At 41.7% G+C, this 26683-nt stretch overlaps 1 protein-coding gene across 1 annotated transcript in view; it reads right to left on the minus strand.

Moving 5' to 3' along the window:
- Window positions 1–8846: 8846 nt before the first annotated feature.
- LOC129334538 (trifunctional nucleotide phosphoesterase protein YfkN-like) overlaps window positions 8847–26683 on the minus strand; it is a 31497-nt gene continuing 13660 nt past the window's right edge. The window contains exons 5-9 of the mRNA XM_054986698.1: window positions 26361–26526; window positions 21561–21708; window positions 19340–19523; window positions 9058–9183; window positions 8847–8872 (exon numbers count right to left, since the gene is read on the minus strand). Coding sequence (XP_054842673.1) covers window positions 8847–8872; window positions 9058–9183; window positions 19340–19523; window positions 21561–21708; window positions 26361–26526 — 650 coding nt within the window. The remainder of the gene's footprint in view (window positions 8873–9057; window positions 9184–19339; window positions 19524–21560; window positions 21709–26360; window positions 26527–26683) is intronic.

Here is a 26683-nt window from a genome sequence, read left to right on the forward strand (position 1 = left end):
CTTTCTATCTATGAGGCTACTATGGTGCTTAATAATACCTGGGTAAATGTGTTTGTCACCTGTTTCAAGCATTTTGTTTTTATTGGGGCAATTAAATTGATTTTTTAAAATCAAATCTCATGTGTTTTTCTTTCACTTCTGTATCTATGTGTAAGTGATAAATACATCCTTTTACTCATAGTAGCAGAATTTTACTGATACTTGTTTTTGTTTGTGCATTGCATTAAACACTAAAAAGACTTGAAGAATTTTATTTCTAAAATTGCTATCACATATCTGCCTGCAACACTGTCCTAATGACCGGGGCTTTTTTTCTGGGGAAAGAGGTGGGGAAACTCCCATCTGGGGCAATTCCCAGGAGGAGGAGGTGCCCCTGTTGCTACATGTGTGCACGTATGCGCTCTCAGGACAGTGAGGTGACATCACTTCTGGGAAGTAGCATCATCATGCAGGCCGTGGCCTCCCCAAGAGTGCTTCTGAGCTCCACGGGGGCCCCAATTCGGCCCGAATCTGGCCAAATTCACCCTGGATCAGGCCTCAATTGGCCTGGAATGAGCCACTGTGGCACGGGGGAGAATTCTCCCACCTGGCAGCAGCCCAATCCAGGCCATTTCAGGCCCAAATTGGGTGCAAAACAGCCACCGCCATGTGGGAGAGTACTCCCTTGCCTGGCAGTGGCCTGATCCTGGCTGTTTAAAGCCCAAATTGGGCCAAAACAGGCCTGAAACAGCCAGGATCGGGCTGCTGCCGGGCAGAGGAGTGCTTCCCCACCCAGAAGTGCCCTGTACCAGGTTGTTCCGCGCCCATACCAGGATCCGACCGCTGCCAGGCCCAAAATGGCCAGGATCGGGCCTCTGTCAGGTGGGGGAAGACTCCCCTGTCTGGCAGCAGCCCAATCCTGGCATTTGGGGCCCAATTATTCCTCCTACTGGATTCAAGGGAGGGACCTTTCTATTTATTTTTAAAAATTGAGGGGAGTTATTTTTCCCTCTTGGTATCATGATGGGGAGTCAGGGCTTGGGAATGGACTGGCGATTCCAGAGACAATCCCCTCCCCTCCAGGATCAAAATCAGCTGACTGACCCTGCCTTCAGAGAGAAGGAGCTATATCCTAAAAGTATGGACTGCCCCACTTCTGGACCACCGAGAATAGAAGATTTCCAAATCACCCACTCCCACAGATCATCATTAAGAGCCCTGTTAGGCAACTTTAACTTCTCTTGCAACTTCACTGAGTCCGTTGTGGATAAAACCCGCCCTCTGTATGACCTGTTAAAGAAAAATATCCCTTGGCATTGAGGAACAGAACAGCAAAATGCCTTTGCTGATCTAAAATACAGCCATGCTAGAGCCCCAGCTCTAGCACATCCTGACATATCCAAATCCTTCTGTATCCAGCTAGCTATCTCTGAGCAAAGCATAGGATCTACACTCACCCAGCAGAAATCAGACTCCCAAAGAATTGTAGCCTAGGCTTCCAGAAACTTAAGCTCCATGGAAGCAAAATACAATTCCTGTGAGAAAGTTTGTCTAGCCCTTGTATGGAGTCTTATTGGCGATGTCAAGGTCATAGTCCAGACCTCACACAGTTCATTTAAATGCATCCTTTCAGGCAGGATTCAGAACGGACATGTATGCATCACACAAAGGACCCTAGCCCTTGTTAATCATGGGGTAGATTTCAAAAAGAAACGAGCAGCGTCTCCTGCCCTCTATGATTTCTTAGTCATGGGAGAACAGCATGAATGCCATTTCCCCCCACTGCAACACTTCCAGTGGCCCACAATATAGGAAGTGTCCATAGCAGAAGCACAGCTACAGGAATTTGTGTGCTGGTTCTGTGAAGGTTCCTCCTTCCATGTTGCTGGCACCTCCAAAAAAGGCAATCTGCGTGATTGACTCCTACACCCTTAAAAGTGCAGCTCGCTCTCATCCCAGCCAGGCTGCAGAGGAAGAAGCCCTCCAGGTTATCCTGGAGTTGGAGCAGCTTGACTGTTCCCTTGCAGTTTACACTGATTCAGACACTGTTGAAATACAAAGAGAAAGACATAGCTTCACAACAGAAAGGGCTAGGAATTTGCATTTTTTAAAATGAAAACTGGGAATTCACAGATCAAGATAATCCAAACTATGGTATTCCCCATTGCTATGTATGGATGTGAAAGCTGGACAGTGAAGAAAGCTGACAGGAAGAACATTTGAAATGTGGTGCTGGAGGAGAGTTTTGCAGAAACCAAGTCCATACAAAAAAAAAGTACTAGATCAAATTAAGCCTGAATTCTCCCTAGAAGCAAAAATGACAAAACTGAGACTACTGTACATTGGTTACATCATGAGAAGACAAGATTCTCTGGAAAAGTCAATAATGCTAGGAAAAGGGGAAGGCAGCAGGAAAAGAGGAAGACCTAAAATGAGATGGCTTGATTCAATAAACCGTATCCTCCAGTTTGCAGGATCTGAGCAAGTCTGTTAATGATAGGACGTTTTGGAGGTCTTTCATTCATAGGGTCACTATAGGTTGGAGGCAACTTGACGGCACATAACAATCCCATTACATCTATTGTTACAAGGGTATGTTGATATAAAAATATTCTAGTACTGATTTTGTAAAAAAAAAAAAAAAGTTAAGCTCTGGTGGCTTGGGAATGAGTGACTGCTACTGGGGGAGTGGGTCAAGGAAACTGCAGATAAACCTGCCTAGTATTTTGTTTGCTTGCTTGCTTGCTTGCTTGCTTAACAAAATTTATATCCTGTCTTTCTGCCCTCACAAGGGCCATATGGAAGCCCGACTGCTGCAGTGTTTTATCTGCAACTGTTTCAGCAACAGGGAAATCCTACACGTTTCTTCCATGTGGAAATCACCATAATAGACTTATACTGTCCATGATGAATTAATTGTATAAGTTTGTGGACCCCTTCACGAATTACAGTGAACAGGCTGCAAGCACATCTGTTTGTAAGAGAGACCCAATGCACATTCACTTTCCAAATGCAGCCTGGGACCAGCACATGGATAAATGTGGGGTTTAAATTGCATGTTCAGCGGTATAAAGAAATACAAAAAACACACGTATCAAGAAATATCAAGTGTACAGATTGTACATATGTTCACTGTTACTTGCAAACAGAGCAAATATAAGGCAACTTTGCGTGTGTGTGTGTGTTCGACTGGTCAGAAGGAAAATTCACAAACTGCATAACGCTTTGACATCTTCCCCACACCCAAATTCAATACCTATCTGACAACGTATCTCTACAGTGGCAACATTCTTTCCCTCACGGTTCATTGCTTCATAAATGTTACAGTGATTCCATCATCTACACCAATCCCAGTTATATGAACAGAGATACGTTTAAGGCAGATGGGAAGATGGAGGGGGAAACACCAAATACCATCAGATTTTTAACCTCAGAACTGCCAAGGAATCCATAGAAACTGGTGAACAAGACAGTACAGATCAGTACTGCATTAATTAATTCGGAACACTTCCCCACAGCCTACCTGGATTCTTGTGCAACAGAATTTTAGGAGGGTATCTGGTAAAGCACAGATCTGAACTGGCATTAGTGAAGCATTCACATCATTGCAAATCCATCTGTAGGACTGTGTTGCACACTTTCTACTTACCTGAGTGGTGAAGACTGCAAGAGTGACACTACAGGACTGCATTTCATTTGGATGAGACAAAGTGCAGAAGATTCGTAGTGGCTTTGTAAAATGTTTTATTTAGTCATATGCAAGCTGAGCACAATGGAGGCTTCTGCAGCGGGTAATACATGGCTGATCCTGCCTCAGATTCCCAGAGGGTCACTGCTTCAGCTCCTAGGCAGTATCTCAGTCTGAGTTCACTTCAGCTAAACTCCCTTCCTGAATTCAGAGACTGGGTCTTAGCCATTCCCTTTAGCTCAAAGGCTGGAAAAATATTCCAGACCATCACAAAAATTTCCCTAGCCACTCAAGAATATTAAGGCTTTCCCATCCACCTATCAGAAACTTGATTACTGCTGTGTGAATGTTGAATTTCCTTTGTCTATTGGTGCCATCAAGCCTCCATTTTGTCTGCCTTCTCCACCATTGTCCATCTTTGTACTCAGACTAGCTCTTCTCTGCCAGTCACATGATGCCTAGGAAATTAGTTTGGTGCTATCTCCAAGACAATAGCAAAAGCAAAATCAGGCATAACCCGCACTTTAATATCATTATGTTCCTGAGAGTAACCAATTCTCATCCTGTACTCAGCCTTCAGATAGTTAATCAAGAACTCCCAACAATTAGTACAAAGGGTCTGGGCACCCTAGATCTCAAGTATTAAGAAAGATTAGATTACACATTAGCATACTCCATTCAATTGCTCTCAGTCCATTGTATTGCCCTAAGTGGATGTATTCCTTTAAGCAGGGTATAAACCTAAGCCAGTATTTCCTGGGAGTAGAAGGAAGTTCTTCCTCATATTCAGGCTACCCTAGTGTGAATTTGAAACCAAACTGGAAAAGGTTCCATTCACAAAGAGTACATCTCCCCTACCATACTCAATGGCGGAAATCTCAAATTCATTCTTTATTTACATGCTGGGTTAGCAGCCTAAGCGTTGCAAAACATTTTAGGAGGAATTTATTCCATTCTAACCCTAAAGATGTGTGAAGTGGCTTTCACAAATGAGTTCATTCTTGCTTGTGTTTATATAGTTTCAAAATCTCATCTGAATACTTCTTGTGATTGTCAGTCTTCAACATTCTAGCTCACTAGCTAAACCACAAACTTGCCAGCCAATCTTGGCTGACTAGTTTTCAATCCCTAAAAGCTTTAAGTGAAAGAGGGTGTCTTCTGTTTGTAGTTTTATTTTTAATTGAGCTATTTGGAGTTCGCGTCATTGGTATAACTGAAATGTATTGAATTCTGGTTGGCCTTTGTTCTGAGAGAACAAATTTTTCTAAGTTTTTCCATTTTTAGAAGCCTTTGCTTGCAACCATTCATTGACATGTATATTCTGATTTCTTTTTATAATAAATCCATTATAACATTCTATTATAATTCTGTGCCTAGGGTTTTCATAATACTCTCTGCCCACCTATATCTAGCATATGCTTAAATGTAGGCTTGCTCCTGGGATAATATCAGGGTTCTCTGGATTCTTACATTGGAGGGTTATGAAATGATTTTCTGGAGAGTTGAACATCCAATTGGCAACAACTGGAAAGTGTTTGTTGGTTTGACCCTGGGCTAAATCAGAAGATGAGATGGGGGATGGAAAGTGGAAGTCAGAAATTTAGGCTGGAGAGAATTTCTGCACATCTCCAGGAGCCCAATCTTTACACCTGGTAGTTGCCTTCCAAATGCCAAAACTGTAAAGCTTACCCAATGTGAATAAGACTTGAGATGTTATTTGTATCTTTGTATATTCATATTTTATGTTTCTCCAAGCAATTTGAATACAGGCTTCCCACAGTTTTTAATATGTGGGCTACTGTTACTTCCTGTCATGCAGGATTTTAAAGAAAAACTTTCTTTCCTTTTGTGTAAAACTTTCCAAATTAATGAGAAGTACATAAAAGTGGAATGTGAAGTAGCTTTACCCATCATACACATGCATAGTGCAGTTTTTACTACATTTTGAATTACATGAGTAAATCTGCTGCTGCTTTTACCACTGCTCAGGGGGAATATTTGAGAGATGAACATAAGTAGGAAGTAAATGGAAATGACAATTGCCAATGAAATTAGCCAATGCAGTTGATTAATGAAGGAGAAAGAAAGTGACATCAGCGACATCAGCGATTATTTTTTTCACAGATTACAATTCAGTTTAAATTTAATACTTTGTTTGTGATTAAGGATTGAATCAATTGTTGAAATGAAATCAAATTTATTTTCTTTAGAAACTGATTTCTAAATTGGACTCTGGGGCTGAAGAAGCTAAAAATCTATTTAAATATACCAGTCACCAGTGTGAGCTGCCTCAGCATGGCAGACATAATTAGCTGTCATTTGGTCTCTACTGGTGAATAAATCCTGCCAGGATGCCTTGTGATATCGGGCAAATTCCCGATATCACAAGGATAACCAGTACACAGCCACTCCAATACTCCCCTATATTTACAGCACTGACCAATGACTTTCTCATTTCCCCAGCCTAAAGGTCCACTTTCTCCCATATATCCTGGTGTGCCTACCCAGGTTGGGTGATTTACTTTCTAAATTATTATTTTGAGCCCAAGGTTGAAAAGTGGCTGGAATAGGGCTTTTCACCATCTCCCCACCTTCACAAACCCTGATAGCTGCTTCTCCTGTGGATCTTGCTAACTATGGTATGGTACTGGTAAACCACATACCACATTGTATTTTCACCCATTAGGACACCTGTTTTTGCAATCCGATTATAAACTACAGATTATAAATGCTAGAGACAAGGTAGTGAGCTATATTCACAGCAATGTTTGTGTGACAGACTGCACATCTTAGAAAAGCCTGGTAGGGCTGTACACTAGAGACGGGCACGAACAGCAATATGAACTAAAAAAAGTCACGAACAGCCCAATCTGCTGTTTGTGAACCAGCTGTTTGTGAGGCCCCATTCTAAACAAACAGATGGTCATTGCAAGCCTCCTTCATTGCTGTTCATTGCTGTTCGTCAAGCCAGACAGTCTGGCACCTGGAATCAATTCCCATGGCAACTCAGGCAGGGATTGTCTGAACTCCTGCTGTTGCCCTGGAAACCCCAATCTAAGCCCAATTTAGCTTGATAGGCAGGTCTTCCTTCCAAATGAGGACTGGAGCTCCAAATTTGTTACAAGAGGAAAAGCCCAGGGGGGAGGGGGGCTCCCAGCTCTGGCTTTCAGGGAGAGACAGCTGCTGTTAGAGAGACAAGGTGAGTGCATTGGAGCTTGAATTTTCTTTGTGTGTGGTGGGATAGGGATCTACCCCTTCATGTTCCAGGGCTGCTGCCAGGCTCTGGAGCCAAGCTATTGGCTATTATTTATTATTGGTACCTTTCCTGCTGCCTGCTCAAGTAGGATTTCTGGGAGTGGTGCGGTAGGGATCTACCCCTTCAAGTTTCAGGGCTGCTGCCAGGCTCTGGGGCCAAGCTATTATTTATTATTGGTACCTTTCCTGCTGCCTGCTCAGGTAGGGTTTCTGGGAGTGGTGCAGTAGGGATCTTGATGGCTGGAGGAGAGCCTGCTGGCTCCCATGAACAATGAACATGTTCATGACAGGATCATGTTCGTCAGTGTTCGTTGTTCATTGTTCGTGGATGGCAACGAATAACGAACACCATGTTAGGTTTTTTTTCGTGCCCATGTCTACTGTACACACAGTTGCAGGGCGATTAAGAGTTAAACCATAACAGAATTTGAGTGACAGGCTACTCAAAGCATCTGATTGGGTAGCATGAGCTTGAAAAAGGAGGGTCTTTTTTCAGTCCTAGGAGAGAGTGAAATCAAGAGTAGAAAGGAGTCCTCAGGGGAGCAGTTTCAACATCAGCCGAAAAACTTTGAGAGTTGGCAAGAGGTTTGGGAAGTAGGTGCAGAATCCCAGATGGACCAAAGAAATGGGAGAGATCTTCTAAGGAGAGATTTTTCCCTACCTGGCCAAACAGGCAGATAGCTCTAGAGACTGAAGAGAACTCTGGTCGGGTGTGGTTGGAAACTGCCTTTGGAGACCTTCAGATTCACTCAATGACTGAAGGAAAGCACTGGTGTGTGAAGAGGACTGGTGTACTAGAAGGTGGATACCAACTTTCCTAATCCCAGAAGAGAAAGAGAATACTGAAAGAAAGTATACTAAAATTCTGGGGGGTGGGGGGAACCAAAGCCTCAAAACAGAAGCCTTAAGTAACAGTGAAGAGCTTAAGAATGAAAGTCTGTGCATGCTCTGCATTTTACCTCAGAAATTTTCAACTCTTGACTTCACTTGACCTTTCCCCTCTAATGTAAATAAATGACTTAGTTGTTTTTGGAATTTTAAAAACACCTCTGGTGCCATGTCTGTGGTTTAAGGACAAGGGAATGTCATAGTTTGGATTTCAGTTTCTGGTCATTATTCACAAGGCAAACAAAATTCCCACAACTATGAGCCCCTGAATTTCCATCCTACAGTGTCTCAGTTTCTTCAGGATCAGTAGAATCCTTCAAAACTGAGAAGAGCTCTACCAATGGCTTCAAAAAGCTTTTATAGTTGCGAAGTATTGCTTATTGATTGGCATATTAACTCACAAAATCAGCAATTATTTTGGCAAACCTTACTAGACTACCATTAAAAAATGAAATCCAAAACCATCCAGTTGTACCCTTGAAATATCACTGTGATTTAGCATTATAGAAGCCAAATTAATACATAGCTTAGTGCTTTAGATGCAACTTCTCAGCTGCCTATTCTGAAGCCAATAGAAACGTTGAAGCTTGTTCTATTTTGAAGAGTGATAAGGATGACCTCCAACTCTTCCTCTCTGTTTTAGGAGCACAGATTATAAATAATGCCTTTAAACATGAAATTTTTAAAAATGCTAAAGCTGAAACCTGTATGCCTGTCACATAGCTTTTTTTTCCAGTTCAAAGGATCAGTACAAAATGTTGCAGCATTAAACAGCTACACCAATCTCTTCCTTAAATAATATTCAGTATCAATGAAACACTTTCCTGTTAGATATATTTTTACTGCAGATGTTTTAATTAAAACAGATAGCTATGTAGCTATAAATTGTAAAAATACGCTTTGGTGGAAAGATAGTTTGATTTAAAAAACACAAAACTGAGCATTTTCCTCATTTATTAGTTACAAACACAACAAAAAGTTGCATTTTATTTGTAGTGCAAAAACTTGATATATACATGAAACTTTTCTCTTTGTCTCAAATGAGTAAAAGATCAAGAAAACCTGTTGAATAAAAGAGAAACAAGAATAAAAAAGATTCTTACTAATATCTTAACAAAGTCACTTTTCAGTGTCAGACAGTTATTATTTTCCACCATAGCCCACAGTGCACGTGGAGTGTTTTGTTTATTCATCTGAATCAGAATTCTCAGAATTGCTGCAGTGGAGTGGAGGAAACATATGCAAACCTTCTTGCCTTTCCATTCGGATCTGTTGCAGGTGTTCCTTCATGTCTTGTGAAATGTGACATATTCTTCCTTCTATACCGGGCACAGCAATGATAGCTTCTTGTTCATCTGTTCGTGTTTCAAAGGCTTGAAACAATATAATGAGATGTTAGTGCAAAGCTCTGGAAATATTTAAGATGAAAAAGAACTGAAATGAGTATCTGAACATCTGCTCAGTATTTTTATTTATTCATTTATTTAAAAAAATATTATCCTGTCTTGTACCAGTGGCTTTTGCATTAATTATTTTATATGGGTTGTAAAACTCTCATAAGCTTATCCTCCAAGTCTTTCATAGCTGCAGTGTCACCTTCAAGATTACATTAGCTATGATCTATAAATCAGTAATGCCAAATGTATAGGTAAAGGTAGTCCCATGCGCAAGCACTGAGTCATTACTGACCCATGGGGGGGATGTCACATCACGACGTTTTCTTGGTAGACTTTTTATGGGGAATGTATACTAGTTTAGAAATACTGAAGCCATAGAGACTGGTTTAAATCCCAGTGGAGTTTGTGGGCTAGCCTCTGTCCCTTATCAGGGTGTCGGATTTTTCTGACTAAATTATTAATGCTTGAAAGTTCTGAGCTGAAGGTGCTTCATTTCTTTGGTGCTATTGCATTCAGAGCTGAGTGAGGGGCAATTAATTTTCATTTGTGACAGAATCCAGGAAACAGCTGTAAAAAACAATTGAAGGAAGTAGCAGAAAGCAGAATATTACAAAACTGTTGTTCAGATATGGAAACGATCAGACTTCTTGGATATAAAATTGTTTTCTGCCATGCGCTCTGTGTTGCATCGTCTTGAAACCTGTCTGAAAAGTACTGATTGGCCAAGTGCCTCAAAGCAAAATTATTCCTGCAAAAGTAACCATTTGCAAAAGAAAGTTTGTCCCAAAGGGGGGGTGTACCTGGGAGAAAAAAGATGTCCATCATTATACATGGTGAGATTTAAAAATGCCGATTCTTAGCCGTTTTCTACGTGTGAAGAGTTCACTCACCAAAACTTTTCTCAATGCAGAGCCAGCACAGAGGTTAAAATTATGTTAATTTTTTATTTCTTTTCTAACTTGCCTGTACATGTTGATAACCTTATCATTTTCATTTCAATGTATTAAAATGATGTCATTTTGCAAGCTCAATTAAAAACATCACAGGTATTACTAATCTGAATAGGAGTGATAGGAGTGAGGTAGGTTGCCCACCTCTAGGTGGTGCCTGGAGAGCTCCCGAAATTACAATTGACCTCCAGGCCATAGAGATCAGTTCCCCTGGAGAAAATGGCTGCTTTTGATAGTGGTCTCTATGGCGTGATGCCCCACTGAAGTCCCTTCTCTCCATAAACCCTGCCCTCTCCAGGTGCTATCCTCAACATCTCCAGGAATTTCCCAATGTGGAGCTGGCAACCCTAGTCAGTGAGACTAGAAACGGAGATGTTCTGCCGGGCCTTTGGCTGAGTGCCAGCGGGTGTCCTCCTTCTTCCATCTAAGACCACCACTTTTTCTGGGGCTGCCCTCGGCCATCTGCTATGCCCGTATACGGACTCCCAATATTTGTTTAAATAGCCTGCTCCTGGACTATTTTAATGACTTTTTAAAAATTATTATTGATTTTATGTTTTTGTGACTTTTAATGTATTTTTTGAATGTTGTTAGCTGCCCTGAGCCCATCTGTGGGGAGGGTGGGGTATAAATCAAATCAAATAAATAATAAATAAATAATAGAAAGGCATTAAATCCAGAGTGTGGAGGTCATTGACTTATGTGTACAGTATGCCCTCTTAATCAATTTCTCTAAAGATCCCTATCTTCAAGCAGAAGGAATCTAGTAGCAGTTAGTTAGCTCTGTGAATTTTTACTCAGAACGTGGATAATCAGGGTAAGGGATAGTTTCTTAGCAGAGCTGATTTATTATATTCCTTTTAGCGAGTCCTCTGCCTTGCGTTAGTCAGATGCCACAGGGTTCTAACTGGGAGCTCTGCAGATATGGCTCTCTGCCTTCTGTACCATCAGGCCGTAGGGAAACTGCCGGGTTAGGACACATAAAAGCCTGTACTTTCACAGCCTGGGAAGTCAGGTGATATGGGCGGGCCAATGCATTACTCTTAAGCCTGCTAACTTTCTCTGGGCAGCTCGGTACCAAGGCAGAGTAACTGGTTCTCCCTCTGCACTCTAGACTAATGGCCTTTAATCAGTTTGTCTGCTTCATGCATTCATTCTGTCTGCCTGCAGCCTATTTCTGTCCTGCCAGTAATCTTCCCTGCCTTGGCCTCCCATATACTCACCTGCCCTTGGGCTGGTGTACCTGAGAAAACAAGATTCTCTTTCTTAGTCTGACTATCTTAGACTCTCTTCAGCTATTTTACTTAGCCTCAGGACAGGAAAACTCGAGCAAACTTATCCAGATCAAAACAAAGCAGTTTTTAAGAGAGAGAGAGAGAAGAAGAAGAAGAAGAAGAAGAAGAAGAAGAAGAAGAAGAAGAAGAAGAAATTGTACTAGATGGTTGTTGTGGGTTTTCCGGGCTGTATTGTCGTGGTCTTGGCATTGTAGTTCCTGACGTTTCGCCAGCAGCTGTGGCTGGCATCTTCAGAGGTGTAGCACCAAAAGACAGAGATCTCTCAGTGTCACAGTGTGGAAAAGGTGTGGGCAGGTCATTTATATCTACTCAGGAGGGGTGGGGTTGAGCTGAGTCATCCTGTAAGAGTTTCCCAGGGTGTGGAATGCTAATGGCGGGAGGCTTCACTGTATCCTGAGGAGGTTCTTTTGCATATGGATTGGTGCTTGATGTGCTAATCTTCTCTGCAGGGCTATTGTCGGGTGTAGAGTGTTTTGTTAGCCTGGTGTTTTTCAGAACTGGAAACCATGCTCTGTTCATTCTTAAGGTTTCTTCTTTCCTGTTGAAGTTTTGCTTATGCTTGTGGATTTCAATGGCTTCCCTGTGCAGTCTGACAAAGTAGTTGGAAGTGTTGTCCAGTATTTTGGTGTCCTGGAATAAGATACTGTGCCCTGTTTGTGTTAGGCTATGTTCAGCCACTGCTGATTTTTCAGGTTGTCCAAGTCTGCAGTGTCTTTCATGTTCTTTTATTCTTGTCTGGATGCTACGCTTTGTGGTCCCGATGTACACTTGTCCACAGCTGCAGGGTATACGGTATACTCCTGCAGAGGTGAGGGGGTCTCTACTGTCTTTTGCTGATCGTAGCATCTGTTGTATTTTTCGGGTGGGTCTGAATACTGCTTGAAGGTTATGCTTTTTCATAAGCTTTCCCATCTGATCAGTAATTCCTTTGATATAAGGCAAAAACACTTTTCCTGTAGGAGACTGTTTTTCCTTGGTTGTTTGATTCATCCTGGGTTTGATTGCTCTTCGGATTTCATTTCTGGAGTAGCCATTTGCCTGAAGTGCGTGGTTTAGATGATTAATTTCCTCATTGAGAAAGTGCGGCTCACATATCCGTCTTGCACGATCCACTAATGTTTTCATTATGCCTCTTTTCTGTCGGGGGTGGTGATTGGAGTTTTTGTGTAAGTACCGATCAGTGTGAGTTGGTTTCCTGTAGACCTTGTGACCTAACTAAAAGTTTGCTTTGCGGATGACCAAGGTATCCAGGAATGGGAGTTTTCCCTCGATTTCTTTCTCCATTGTGAATTGTATGTTCAGGTGGATGTTGTTGAGATGATTCAAAAACCCCATCAATTCTTCCTCCCCATGGCTCCAAATGATAAATGTATCATCCACAAACCGAAACCATACACTAGGTTTGTGGGGTGCTGATTCTAGAGCTGTTTTTTCAAAATGTTCCATGTAGAAGTTTGCTATAACTGGGCTGAGAGGGCTCCCCATGGCCACCCCATCCATCTGTTCATAGAATTCGTTATCCCATTGGAAGTAACTGGTTGTCAGACAATGATGGAATAAGGCTGTTACATCCTCTGGGAAAATCTGATTAATAAGTGCAATAGTGTCTTTTACTGGAACCTTGGTAAACAGGGATACAACATCAAAACTGACAAGTATGTCTTGTGGATTGAGTTTCAGAGAACTGATTTTGTTGATGAAATCTGCTGAGTCTTTGATGTAAGATGAGGTTTTCCCGATGTGGTCCTGCAGGAGATCGGCCAGATGTCTAGCTAATTCATATGTCGGTGAACCAATGGCACTCACAATGGGTCGGAGTGGGACTGAATCCTTATGTATTTTTGGGAGTCCATATAGTCTGGGTGGCTGTGCTTCTGTCTTGCATAGTTTTCTCTGTGTGTCGGGATGTAGTGAGGAAGAGACCCCCTCACCTCTGCAGGAGTATACCGTATACCCTGCAGCTGTGGACAAGTGTACATCGGGACCACAAAGCGTAGCATCCAGACAAGAATAAAAGAACATGAAAGACGCTACAGACTTGGACAACCTGAAAAATCAGCAGTGGCTGAACATAGCCTAACACAAACAGGGCACAGTATCTTATTCCAGGACACCAAAATACTGGACAACACTTCCAACTACTTTGTCAGACTGCACAGGGAAGCCATTGAAATCCACAAGCATAAGCAAAACTTCAACAGGAAAGAAGAAACCTTAAGAATGAACAGAGCATGGTTTCCAGTTCTGAAAAACACCAGGCTAACAAAACACTCTACACCCGACAATAGCCCTGCAGAGAAGATTAGCACATCAAGCACCAATCCATATGCAAAAGAACCTCCTCAGGATACAGTGAAGCCTCCCGCCATTAGCATTCCACACCCTGGGAAACTCTTACAGGATGACTCAGCTCAACCCCACCCCTCCTGAGTAGATATAAATGACCTGCCCACACCTTTTCCACACTGTGACACTGAGAGATCTCTGTCTTTTGGTGCTACACCTCTGAAGATGCCAGCCACAGCTGCTGGCGAAACGTCAGGAACTACAATGCCAAGACCACGGCAATACAGCCCGGAAAACCCACAACAACCATCGTTCTCCGGCCGTGAAAGTACAATTTAGTACAATTGTACTAAAGATTTTTAAAAATGAAAACAGACCTCTTGGCCTTTGAGCTGTTCCTCTCCTCTTCTTTTTAGATAATATCTGCTTTTTTCTGATTTGCTGATGATTTCAGGATTGTGAGTTATAAATTAGTCTGACATCATTACAAACAAGAAATTTGGGCCAATTCTGCATTTTATCTGAAGCTTTTTATTAAATTAGGTTAGAGACATCAATCACTGAAGAGCATTCAATCTTATGTTAGATTTGCTTCACTTAATCCAAAGAGAATGATTTGAACTCTGCTTATCTTTACAATCCAAAACATTTTTTTAAATTGGATGAATTAAGGAAAGATATATGGCCCACAACAGCACTTCTTTGGAGGGACAGCCCTTCTGGATAATAATACTCAACGCACCATGCATTAAGCAGGACAACCCTGCTTAATATAGGGCACAAAGAACCGGACCAGTGTCATTTCATGCCTGTATTCACTTCCCAACAGGTAACTGCAAGAACTTTGACCAGTCAACTTGTGTGTTTTTAGTGTAAGCATTTGGATCTGGCAAGCTACACACCTGGAAACTGTCATTACTTGTCCTGATAATAGCTTATTTAGAGTGTCATCCTAAGCAGAGTTACACCCTTTAAATTCAGTTAAGGCAAATGGGCTTAAAAGGTGTAACTCTGCTTAAGATAGCACAATGACTCTGTCTCAAAAAGACAATATTATAAAGCAAAGAAATATACAGACAAGGCGAAATTATGACAGGTTTCTAGAAAAATAGGGAAAGTGAAGAAGGTTTATGGTATATGCAGTGAGCTATCAGGGTTAGGCTTTGGGGTAGAAGTCAGCTGGCGTCCCAAATGCAAGCATTTGAATTACACATGACCATCTAAATGCCCTCATAGAACATTATCTAAAATTACCTAACTGCACCACTGGGTAATATGGACCACTGGAACTGGATTTCTAACCTTAACTCTTGGCCATATAGCATCATCTCCTTGTGGTCTTCTATCTGTTATTCAGACATTACATTTTTATCCCACCCTCTTCCACAGATCACAAAGTAACATGCATGGTTCTTTCCCTTTCCCTGTTTTATCATCACAACAATGTGATAAGGCAGGCCAATCTGAGAGAAAATGATTGGTGTAAGGTTAGCTAGCAAACTTCATGGCTGAGTGGGATTTGAATCTCAGCCTCCTCAGTCCTAGGCCTTTTTTGCACAGGCGATTTTCACCGGTTTGGGCCCCATACCTCTTTGAGTTTTCTTCTGAATTCCGGACACTTAACTCCCACTTCAGATTTAATGTGGAATTTTCAAGATTTCTCTTTGGATTTTCTGCCTGTGCTTATTCCCCAGTTTTTTCTTGATGCCGTTTTAAGTCTGCTTTTTCAATCATGCAGAATTTTCCATTTGTTTTTTTCCTCTCCATCCTCTGTTCTGCCCTCCTTCCCCACTCTGCAGGCCATTTCTCCCTGACTGGTCTCTACATCCTCCTCTTAGCTCCTGCATCCCCCTTCTCCCCTCCTCATTCCCCTCATCCTCTGCCTTTCCCAAGACAGTTATTTTTTCTGTGAAGAAAACTCTATGATGTAATAACACCATAATATCGTTGATATCTCATTGTGTTGGTCTGCTCCCTGGTGCCAGCCTCTACCTCTCGGGGCACTCCAGTTTGGACAGCAAGGGGTGGTCGTAAATTGTAAACAAACATATCTACTCAGAGCATGGCTGTTCTGAACAGAAGATTAAAAAACCACATCATGGTATTATACCATTATAACATCATGATAATATAACATTATAACATCATTTTAGGACAGCCATGTTCCAAGTAGACATTTTTGTTTAGGATTTACAACTCACCCACCCTCCACCATCCAAACTAGAGAGCCCTGAGGCTGACTCAGAGCTGGGAGGCAGTAGCCGGCACGGGGCAAAACAAAACACAATGAGATAACAATGGCTTTACGATGTTATAACATCATAAAGTTTTCTTCACAAAAAAAAGTAGTACCTCATAACCATATAATGATGGTTAACTTAGGTTGTGGTTTTTGGTTTACAAGTTCTGTGTTTGGGATGACTCTGCACCAACAATGCATGTGCACCATGTTGGGTTTCTTTTCACTTTCACTTCTCTTTTTTCCCCCCTTACTGCTAATGCCTAAGTACTGGGTGCCTTTGGTCACCATAACATCATAATGTAATAATGCGAGTGGGAATACATGAAAATTAAAAGAGGGGTGGTGCTGATGTGATGGCACCGGTGACGCAGTGATGCCGACAATGAAGTTCACACCTCACCACATAACCCTCCATATTTCATTGAGGTGTGGACAAAAATGATGGCACTCTCAGCAGGATTAAAAGCAGTGTGCAGAAAGGTTGGTGGCCAAAACAAATCTGATTCCTTAGGAGTGAACACTCAAAAAGAGAGGAGCCCATGCAGAAAAGGCCCTAGTCTGACAACCTAATCACTATACAACACTGGTTGTTTGCTCATGCCCAGTCCTGATGATGGCATACACTGGATTATGTGTGCAAATCTATCAGGGACAGTCTACGCGAGAAGCCATATTCTTCCTCAGTCCTTTATCATATGTAAGCCTATGATCATTTTATTTATTCTATTTCTATTTTATCAAATTTATACCCCGCTGTCCCCGTGAACAGGCTTAGGACAGCTAACAACATATATTATACAATTATACATATCTAAAAACCATAAAAACAATACAGACAACTGGTGCCATGATCAACTCGCTATAATAAATATCTAAAAAACCATGTACATAGCTGCAGCACAGCTCAGAGTGGCTGCTAGCAGAGCATGGGATGGGGCAAACACGAAGGGGACAATTTGCTGGCTCTCAACCAAAGGCCCGGCAGAACATCTCCTTTTTGCAAGCCCTGTGGAACTGTAACAGGTCCTGCAGGGATCGTATCTCAATCAGAGTGTGTTCAAGGCCAGACAAATGTCCCACGGGCCAGAGACTACCAAGAGCTGCTTATTCCACAGAGCACAAGGCAGAGTGCAAGTTTTAGAAAAACTAAGGTATGAAACAAGCAATATGCAGATGTGTTTGGTACAGTTTTTTCCCAGATGGCGTGGGGATGGGAACTGTTGCACCCATGTTTAGGTTGAATATGTGCCTGGGAACAGTGGATGGGTTATATGGAAAAAGTAACAACTAGTGTGAAACTGGCCCTTTATAGATGGTACAAAAACTTCTAGTTTAGCACAACTTGAATCTATCTGAGCTCAAATCCCTTCCCACCCTGCAACAGAAGTATGCATGACTTAGCAATGGAAGTTTTTGTAACTTACTTATTTGTGAAAAGAGACTAAGCCTGCTGTGAAAAAGAACTCAGTGTGAGAGAGAGAAAATACTGGCAATACTCCCAGATGTACCAGTGCTGCCTGCATGAGGATTACATGCTAAATGACAAGAAAGTTCAGCCTGAATTATGCATTTGTAATTCACAGTGACAGAATGCACTCAATAGTCTATATTCCAATTGTCCTAGAATTCTTACTAGTCCTGATCCTGATAATAGCCACTCTTGATAAATTCTCTCAAGACTAGTAGACCAACCCATCATCACAGTTCCCAAAGAAAGACCCATTATCATTCTAAAGATGCCTACATATTCTAGCCTTTTTACATAGGATTGGTTTTTTAAAAATCTGAAATGACAGAAGAAGGATAGAGGATAATTACAAAATACATAAGTGTGATGGTATTCAAACTCAGAAAGATCCGAATTCTCCTAGGCAACAAATGATTTTGTTACATAAAGGCAACATGACATTGTGTTATAAAGCAATTGTGAAGAAGTGGCTAGTGTTCATCTCAAATTCAAAGCCCTTAACCATGAGGCTCACTGGACACCCTGAGCAATTCCGTATATCTGACAATCTGTCTCTTGGAGATTTGGGAGGATACAATAAGACAGTTTCATGGAAGGTTGCAAATGAATGTTATGGCAAACCCAACTGTAGTTCTCCTCTCTTCATAGTAATGTCTGAAAAACTTGCTACATGGTGGGAAAATAGAATTACAGCATGGCATTGTACTTTGAGATTTCCCAGCCAAAGAAGAGGAGGAAATCTAGACACACGAGTGCCAATAAAATCAAGCAATAAAATCATTAATTAAAATGCTAAAATTTACTCAGTACTAGTGTTTGTTTGTTTACATCTCATTCTTTTTCCAAGGACCTCATGGCCATTTACATGGTTACAGCCCTCTCCCCACCTTTTTATCCTTAGAATAATCCTGTAGATTAGGCTGAGTAATAACATCTGGTCTAACGTCGCTCAGTGAGGAGCAGGAGGGTTAATCCCCTAGGCAACTGAGGAGTTGGGCCTTCTGTAGCCATGGGAACACTAATCTCATCCCTCCAAACCCTGTTAGGCAGGTCTGTCTGCCAATCACAGACCTCCTATTCTGCTCTATGTGAGCATTTATTATATAAGGCACCTCTTTCTGCCTTGTGCTTTTAGTTCCAATAGACAGAGAGAGAGGGAGGATCTGTTGCTGGGATTTTGAGTGAGAGAGAGTGGAGTTGGGAGTTTTGGGCTGGATTTGCTGCTGCTTCAAAAGAAACTGAAAAGCCTCCTTCTTACTTGTCCTTGCTGGGAAGGTCTTTGGGCGAGGGTGCCTTTCCCCCCCCCCCCACCCTACCTCACCCTAGTCTCAGGCCTTTGCCTGGCTCTGGGGACTAGCTTGACTGAAGCCTCTCTTATTTTTCTTTGCTTGTCTTTGTTTTGTCTTAATTCTTTCTCAGCTCTCTCGAGGGCTCACACTCTTGTTTCTCCTTTGGTTTTATTTTGTGCACCTCTCCTGCCTGGGCAGGTGTCTGTGTGGTGGTTTTGGGGCCCTCCCCCCAAGCCCAGTCTCAGGGCCACTGCCTGGCTCTGAGGCCCAGCTTTGTGGATTCCGGTCAACGTTTTGCAATCTTGGCCAAACTGGGAGGGTGGGTGGAAGAGAGCCTGCTGAAGTCTCCCTGTGAGTTTGGCATCTTTGGGTATGAAGGGGGCCATTGAAGTGCCCCGGGTTCTGACGAATCACGAAACTAACAAATAGTATCGCAAAACGGGACAATTTCATGGAAGTTCATGTTTCGTGATATGTGGAATGTGACGAAACACGAAACTCTCATTTTGTTTTTTTCCTGTTTCATGCCCATCTCAATTAGGAACACTGCAAATCCTATGAGCAAAACCACATTTTTGTAAAATGTTCAATGAAATCTTTACCTATTAATGATGTAGATTTTGATTTGGTAACTAAACTCATTCGGTGGCCAGAGCAGCACTGCTTGGTTCCTCTAACAATTTTGATGGACTCAAAGTGATTCATAACAACTGTGAAAAGCATCTGTGCAGTTTCTGTACCAAACATCCTAGGACAATCTTGAAACATCACATAGCCATCTTTTCCCTGAAAAGGCAAAAATCTTAAAATCATCCACATCATCCACACTTTAAAGATACATATAACAATGTGCATTCAAAATGCTTCTGTCCGTTTTAATTTCTCTATGTTCTTTAGCTTTATTATAGCCATTTACCCTTGTTTTTCTCTACTACATCCTTTATTTGATTTTGTTCATTTGAATAGGAAAAAAACTTTTTTCCCCCTCATCTGAGATGACATTCTCATTCAAAATATCATCTAAAATTCGAACAACTAGGGGAAGTTCCCCATTTCATAGTTTTAAAAAATATATAAAGGCTCGTGTCATTTTTCCACCCTGAGGTCTAAATGTGATTTGTCAATTTCTGCAGAATGGCAATATTTACAATTGCAACAGGTAGCTAATTTGGATGGCTTGCTTCGAGGATTAGGAAAACCTTAACTGCTCAGGTAGACGAATGTTAAGATTTTACTGTACTGTTAAGCATTTTAAATTTTAATCTATTGTATTCTGAATGATTTTACTGATGTTTCTATTTATTTCTGTGGTATCTTTTTACTGGTGTTTTTAAGTGCTGGTCATTAACCATGAATAAAATTCATTCATACAATTTGCAACGTTTGCTAGTGTTCAAATATGGCCCAGTAGTTCGGAGTGCCTCAGAATCTCTCTTTTGGAAATTCCGATTGAATCAATACAGAAAACAAAATCTACAACATTTATATATAAATATTTAAGGGTGGTTAATAAATATGATACACATAGTCTTAGAGATGACTAGAATAATGAGCTGGAGCATCCAATTTTGCTAAAGGACTGGGATAACGCTTTAAGCCATGTACCTGTTGCTGCTACAGTTCTTAAACTGCAACTTATTCAACAAAAAATGATGTTCAGGGTATGACACCACAGCTCCTTTTTAGTAAAGCTTTAAGCACAGTGTCTTACTGTGGGTGGTGTAATTCACAAGATGCGGCTCTTAAACATGTGCTTAGGATACGTTCAGTCATTCAGCCCTTTTGGAAGGAAGTAATCGGTCATACTAATTTTGAATTAGAAAATTCATTTATTTTTGAGGATGTTAATGTACTGTTAAACTTTGCTTGTCTCTTGGGATCTAACTGATGGTCAATGGAAATAGGCCTTCCTTGCCCATACAGTCACTAAAAGATATATACAACAACACGGGAAAGGCAAAAGCCCACTTCCTGTAATTCACTGGATTGAAGATCTTATAAACTTATCAACATTTGAACGTATCACATATAGATGGCAATTATTTTTAGATATTTGTAAACCTTTAATAGATGTATACTGTATATATTTGCCACTAATATTTTTGTAACCAGCACTGTCTTCTTTTTTTCTGTTTGCTTTTTTTGTTTTGTACTAATAAAAATAATTTTAAAAATTTTAAAGATGCAAGAAACGATGTGCATCAAAAATGCTTCTGTTTGTTTTATTTTTTTAAGTTCTGTAGCTTTATTATAGCCATTACACGGGAATTGTTCTTTATTATATCCTTTATTTGTTGATTTGAATGGGGAAAACTCATTTTTTCTCATTGAGATTAAATTCTCATTCAAAAGATCCTCTAAAATTCAGACGACTAGGAGAAGCTCCCCATTTCATAGTTTTAAAAAATATATAAAGTCTCGTATGTGCTGCAATCCATATAAATTTCATTTCAGTAATAATCCTTAAATTTGGTGCCATTATAAATGCTGAATAATAACACTGGAAGAGATTTCTGAGTCATCTAGACCAGCCTTGCAACCGCAGCATGTTCTGCACTTAAACCACACCTAGAAGATAGTTTCAAATGTTTCAGGAAATACAGTTTTATAATTTCATTACATATAATGAGCACTGCTGGGTCAGACCAAAGGCCATTCATCCCAAAATCTTGTTTCCTGTGGCAATGAGTTCCAGTATCTCTCTGTTCTATGATGCACTTCTTGCAGTTTCTTTCCAACATGGTATCATTCATGAGAAATACTTTTGTTAAAAAATACTTTTCACACTTGAATTTAAAACAATATATGAAACTCATGGCTTACATTAGCCAAGTATTCTTTAACAGCAAGTCGATAAATGTGTTTTCTCCTCAGATACTGTCCTTGAATTTTTACAGAGTCTCTTAAAATTCGGTGCCCTGGTTCTGCATTTGGGTCAAATCCAAATTCTATTCCTGCTACTTGAGGAAACCTGAATATGAGTAAAACAATTTTTTTTAAAAAAATGATACAGTAGTTCACCAACAAATATTTTCCACAGATCAACCCCTTCCAAAAATCTAGACAACCTACTCTTCTACATCATGTTCAAACGGATTATCTGCCTTGGGGTCAATACTGTTGGGAAGCTGGGGGGGGGGGCTCTGCTTCCCCACAGCGTTGTGGTGCGTTCATGCAACTCCTGGAATTTCTCAGCCTCACCTACCTCATAGGGTTATTGTTGTAAACATACAATAGAAGACAGGGAAATTATGTTTGAAGCCTCTTTGGATCCCCATTGAAGAAAAAAAACCAGGATATAAATGTCAACATAAATCAACATAAATAAAATCTAAAGCGCTGGGGAGAGGTCTGTTGCCTCACCTAGTGTCAGGTGGGCTTTAGTAGTCCAGTCTACAGGTGCTGCAGACCATTTGTAGGCTATTCCTGCCAGCTGATTAGCTGGATTAGCCAGTCTTTGGAGTGGCCATGCCATTTTGCCTGGATAGCCAATTACAGACTTCTTGCTAGCTGCAACATCACGGGGTCTCGTAATACAAACAGTTCCATTTTAGGAGAAAAAATGTTGGCTGGAGTGGGGAGGAGTCAGCTTCAATAGGTGAAATTATATAGGTTGGAATGTTAAATCACCTATTTTCTCACTCCCATGACAAATGACAAAGTCCTCGCTTTTAACTGGGACCCCAGACAGCTGCCGTTTATCTTAAAAAAAAAAATTGGGGAAGATACAATCACAACCCCCCCCCCCCAAAAGACACCAGGGCTTTTTCAGGGTTTTTATTTTCAAATTGTCAATTGACTATCATTATAATGATATAACACACCAGGTTCTTTGAATTCTAAGTTTTCTTTTTTTAAAGTAAGTCTCTAACCCCTTTTGTTGTAGAGACATGCCTTTCTCCTTATACCTCTGCAACGCAAAGGGCTAAAACCAACTTTTAAAAAAATGAAAGCTAGGAATTCAGAGAACCTGATATACAAGTTAGCCCTGTAGTACACATACAATTCATGTACAGTGTACACTTTACTATTCTTTATATGTCTGTTCAGTAACTGTCAAAACGTGTACAGCTAAATGTGCAATTGAAACCTCACATTTATCCAGGTACTGGTGACGGAATAACCGTCTGTAATTAGTGCTGCCAAGTGACCCGCTTTGCCCAACAACAAAAACACTGGAGCCAGGATGTTGTGATGAAGTGCAGATGGTGTATTTTACAAGTCCATATATTTACAGGTGCAAAAAGGTGCTCAGCATACATACATACAGAGAGAGCAAAAACCAGAGTCCAGTCCTTAGGTCAGTATCCAGAGTTATCAGAGTTTGTAGAGAGCGACAAAGGTTTGCACCAGGCACCAAGCTGAGCAGATCAGCCCAGTACAAACCTTTGGCTGGACCTTTAAGTGTCCACTAGCCTATAGGGTGCAGTGGAGTCAGCCAACCAGCACAAGGCTGATGCAACCTCGCTGCAACACCAGCTTAATTGATCAGGTGTGAGCCTGTCAAAAAACTGCTGACTCACCCTATGTTAAAGGGGACAACAGCCTTTACACATGTGCAAGTGAGTTTATATTCTGACAACTGGTCCGTGGTTTCATTTGTGAAGCGAATGCACATTGGTTCTTTCTTAGAAACAGATGTATGCACATACATACAGGGATGCGCATGCATTCACTGTAACATACAAACAAGGCTTGACTGATACATAGTTATGATATAGCAATATTCAAAATCTCCAAATCTCCAGGAATTTCCCAACCAGGAGCTGGCAACCCTATACAGTCCTGTATAGTAATAAATAAATACAAGCAGGGAATCCACAAGGACTTGCAGGGGGTACTTCATTTTCCCTTGAATCGTGGTCCCCAGACTATTTCTTCTTTCCCTCCTCCAGGAAGCTCCCATATCTTTTCTCCTTTCTCTACTTCCCTCTCTCTCCTTTCCCTCTCTCTCCTTTCTCTACTTCCCTCTCTCTCTTTTTATCTGCTCCTCCCAACTCTTCAGCTTTATTTATGTGCTTCATTTATACCCCACTTTTCTTCCCAAGGGGGACCCGAAGCAGCTTGCGCAGTTTTCCTCTCCTAATTTTATCCCAGTAATAACCCTAGTCTAACACTCTAACCACTACAACACATTGGGTCTCAGCTTTCTTCCTTCCCTCCTCTGGCAACCTCTCCTTGGGAAAAGTCTGGCCAAGTTGCCAAAGTCGTGTGGTGGCAGGTCGCTCTGGTGAGTTGTGCAGTGGCCATCACTGGTCCCGGCCAAGTAGCTCAAGTTGTGTGGAGAATGCTGCTGGGCACAGGTGAGTTACATGACATCAAGACATCCAGTAGCTGGATGAGTTGCACAAATGGCATGGTAGCAGGTCTAGGTGAGTCGTGCAGTGGTTTCTATTGTATAGTAGACAGACAACAGATGGTCGCCTCTAGGCCTGGGTGAGGCTGGCAATATTGCTGCGATGCCTAGCAATCCCCAAAATGCCCACTGAGATTTTAGGCAGCATTTATTTTTAAAAGCTTCAGGCACTGCTTAGATTATTTTTTGTGGTTAATTCCATCATGGTGCATGGGCCTTGTGGGCAGGGTTGTTAGCTCCAGGGTGGAAAACTCCTGGAGATTTGGGGAGTGAAGCCAGGGAAGAGCAGGATTTAGGGAGGGGAGTGTGCTGGAATGCAGGCAGGGAGTCTGCCACAAGCTTCTCTAAAAGTCCAGAGTTCAACCAAGCCGACCGGGGAGCAAGCAGGAAGCATAGTCCAGGGAGCCAAATTCAAAGGTCAGAGCCAAGAGAGCAGTCAGAGCAAAGCTGGGTCGCAGTAGAACCGGGCGGGTCTGTACGCAGGTGCTTCTGCAACGAGGGAAAGGGCGTCCTGGCTTAAGAGCTCTCGCCTTCAGGGCAGTGCTGCATCCTGTTAAGACTCAAGGTCATTATGCCGCTGTTTGAGTGCCTGAAGCCTTGCACTTGGCCTCCTTTCCTGTGCAGCAAGACGCTGCCGCACTCTGCACTGCCTATCAGGCTCAGGGGAGCTGGGTGGGGATGTTGCCCTGGTCTCCAGTGCTGGTGCAGGTAAGGGAACAGCCTCTGTCTCTGAGTCTGCCCTGGATTCCTCAGCCTGCTCCGGCAAGGGTTCCTGCTGTTCCACTCCCTGCTGGTCTTTCTCTGGAGGGGCTTGGAATACTCCCTCTCCTGTCATCCTCCCTGAGGTCTTCATCCTCTGAGGACTCAGAGCCCATGACAGAGAGAGACTTCATTAGGTTATAATGCTGTAGAGTCCACCCTCCAAAGCAGCCATTTTCTCAGGGGAACTGTTCTCTGTTGCTTGGAGGTCAGTTGTAACTCTAGATCTGCAGCCACCACCTGGAGACTGGTAATCCTACTTGTGGGGGCCTAACATACCCTTTTGGGAGTCCTCCAGCTCCACAAACACACCCCTTTCCCTCCTGCCCCCTTCTACCTTGGAGCAAGCAAGGGCCATATACTGGCTGCCACCACTCTGATTTGGGAGTTCAGTTAGGGAGGACTCAGAGAACCCCTCCCCTTCCAAGCAGCTGCTCTCTGTTGGGGAGGGCACTACCAAATGATCAGTCAAGCTAGAGACATAAGAACCCAAGCAGAGTAAAACTGTTTTATTTACAAGGTAGGTAATCGCCAAACAAGGACCAGATTTGGACAGCAAGGACAGCAGGGACAGGAGAAGAGTAGTCCGGGAGGCCAAAATAACTCTGGAAAGAGCCCTGCATTCTCTCTCTGCCTTTTACTGACAGCAAACAAGGTCTGAAAGTTGGCAATATTGTTGTAGTTACCTAGTTACCTCCACACAATGGTCTCTGAGGGCATTCATTTCTTAAAGGTACAGGTGCTACTTCTATTATTTTGGGGTATTTTAACCTTCCAATCTATTTCAGATTTTTCTGCTAACCTGAGCTTTTTTCAAGTTTGTAGGACGATCTGTCTTGTTTGTTCCTGGTTCCAGTCTCTGGATTTAAGGCTCCACCGATGGAGCTATGTTGAGAATTAAATGCATTGATGATAGCACAGTTTTTCCTAGATTACTGACTTCAAAGGACAGGAGACTCCAGGGAGTAATCACTAGGGTTCCAACTTCAGCTTGGGAAATTCCTGAGAGTGGTGCCTGAGGAAGTCAGAATTGGGGGAGGGGATGGAGCTTAGCTGGGATGTGATGCCATACAGTCTGCCCTCCAAAGCTGCCAGTTCTTCCAGGCTAACCAACTTTACTGTGGCATAAGCTTTCGAGAAACACAGTTCTCTTCTGACGAAGAGAACTGTTTCTCGAAAGCTTATGCCACAGTAAAGTTGGTTAGTCTTAAAGGTGCTACTGGACTCTACTATTTTGCTACTATAGAGTAACATGGCTAACTCCTCTAGTTCTTCCAGGGGAACTAATTTCAGCAGTTTGGAGATCATAGAGAACTCTAAGACTCACAGGAATGTTGGCAACCCTAGTAGTCATACTGGTCTGTTGCAACAAACATAAACAGGAATCTTATGGCACCTTAAAGACTAATAATTTTTTTTATTTTAGAACAAGCTGATAAAATGTTGATTATCACAAAATTTAAAAACTAAGTTCAGATGTTTAGAAAAGAAAAAATAATACTGTATACCTTCCATCAAGAGCTGGGTATCTACAAACTCCATTTTCAAGAGCTTCCAATAGACGTTCACCTGTAATTCTGACTACCAGAAGGGCATCCATGAATGGAAGAATACTCAAAAGGTCATGCATTGTAAAATTTCCTATTGGGTGTATTCGATTTGAACGAAGTGTTCCTATAAAAATTAAAACAAAATCACCATCAAGCATAAGTCTGGAAGTGAACTGAGAAACAATTGTTTCCATCTAATTTTTATGGCTTCAGCCTAAATTATGAACTACTCAAGAGGAATCATGCACTGATAAATCTTAGAGCCTAGGATGACTAACAGA

Source organism: Eublepharis macularius, chromosome 8 (genome assembly GCF_028583425.1).
Source record: "Eublepharis macularius isolate TG4126 chromosome 8, MPM_Emac_v1.0, whole genome shotgun sequence".
NCBI classification, from domain to species: Eukaryota; Metazoa; Chordata; class Lepidosauria; order Squamata; family Eublepharidae; genus Eublepharis; species Eublepharis macularius.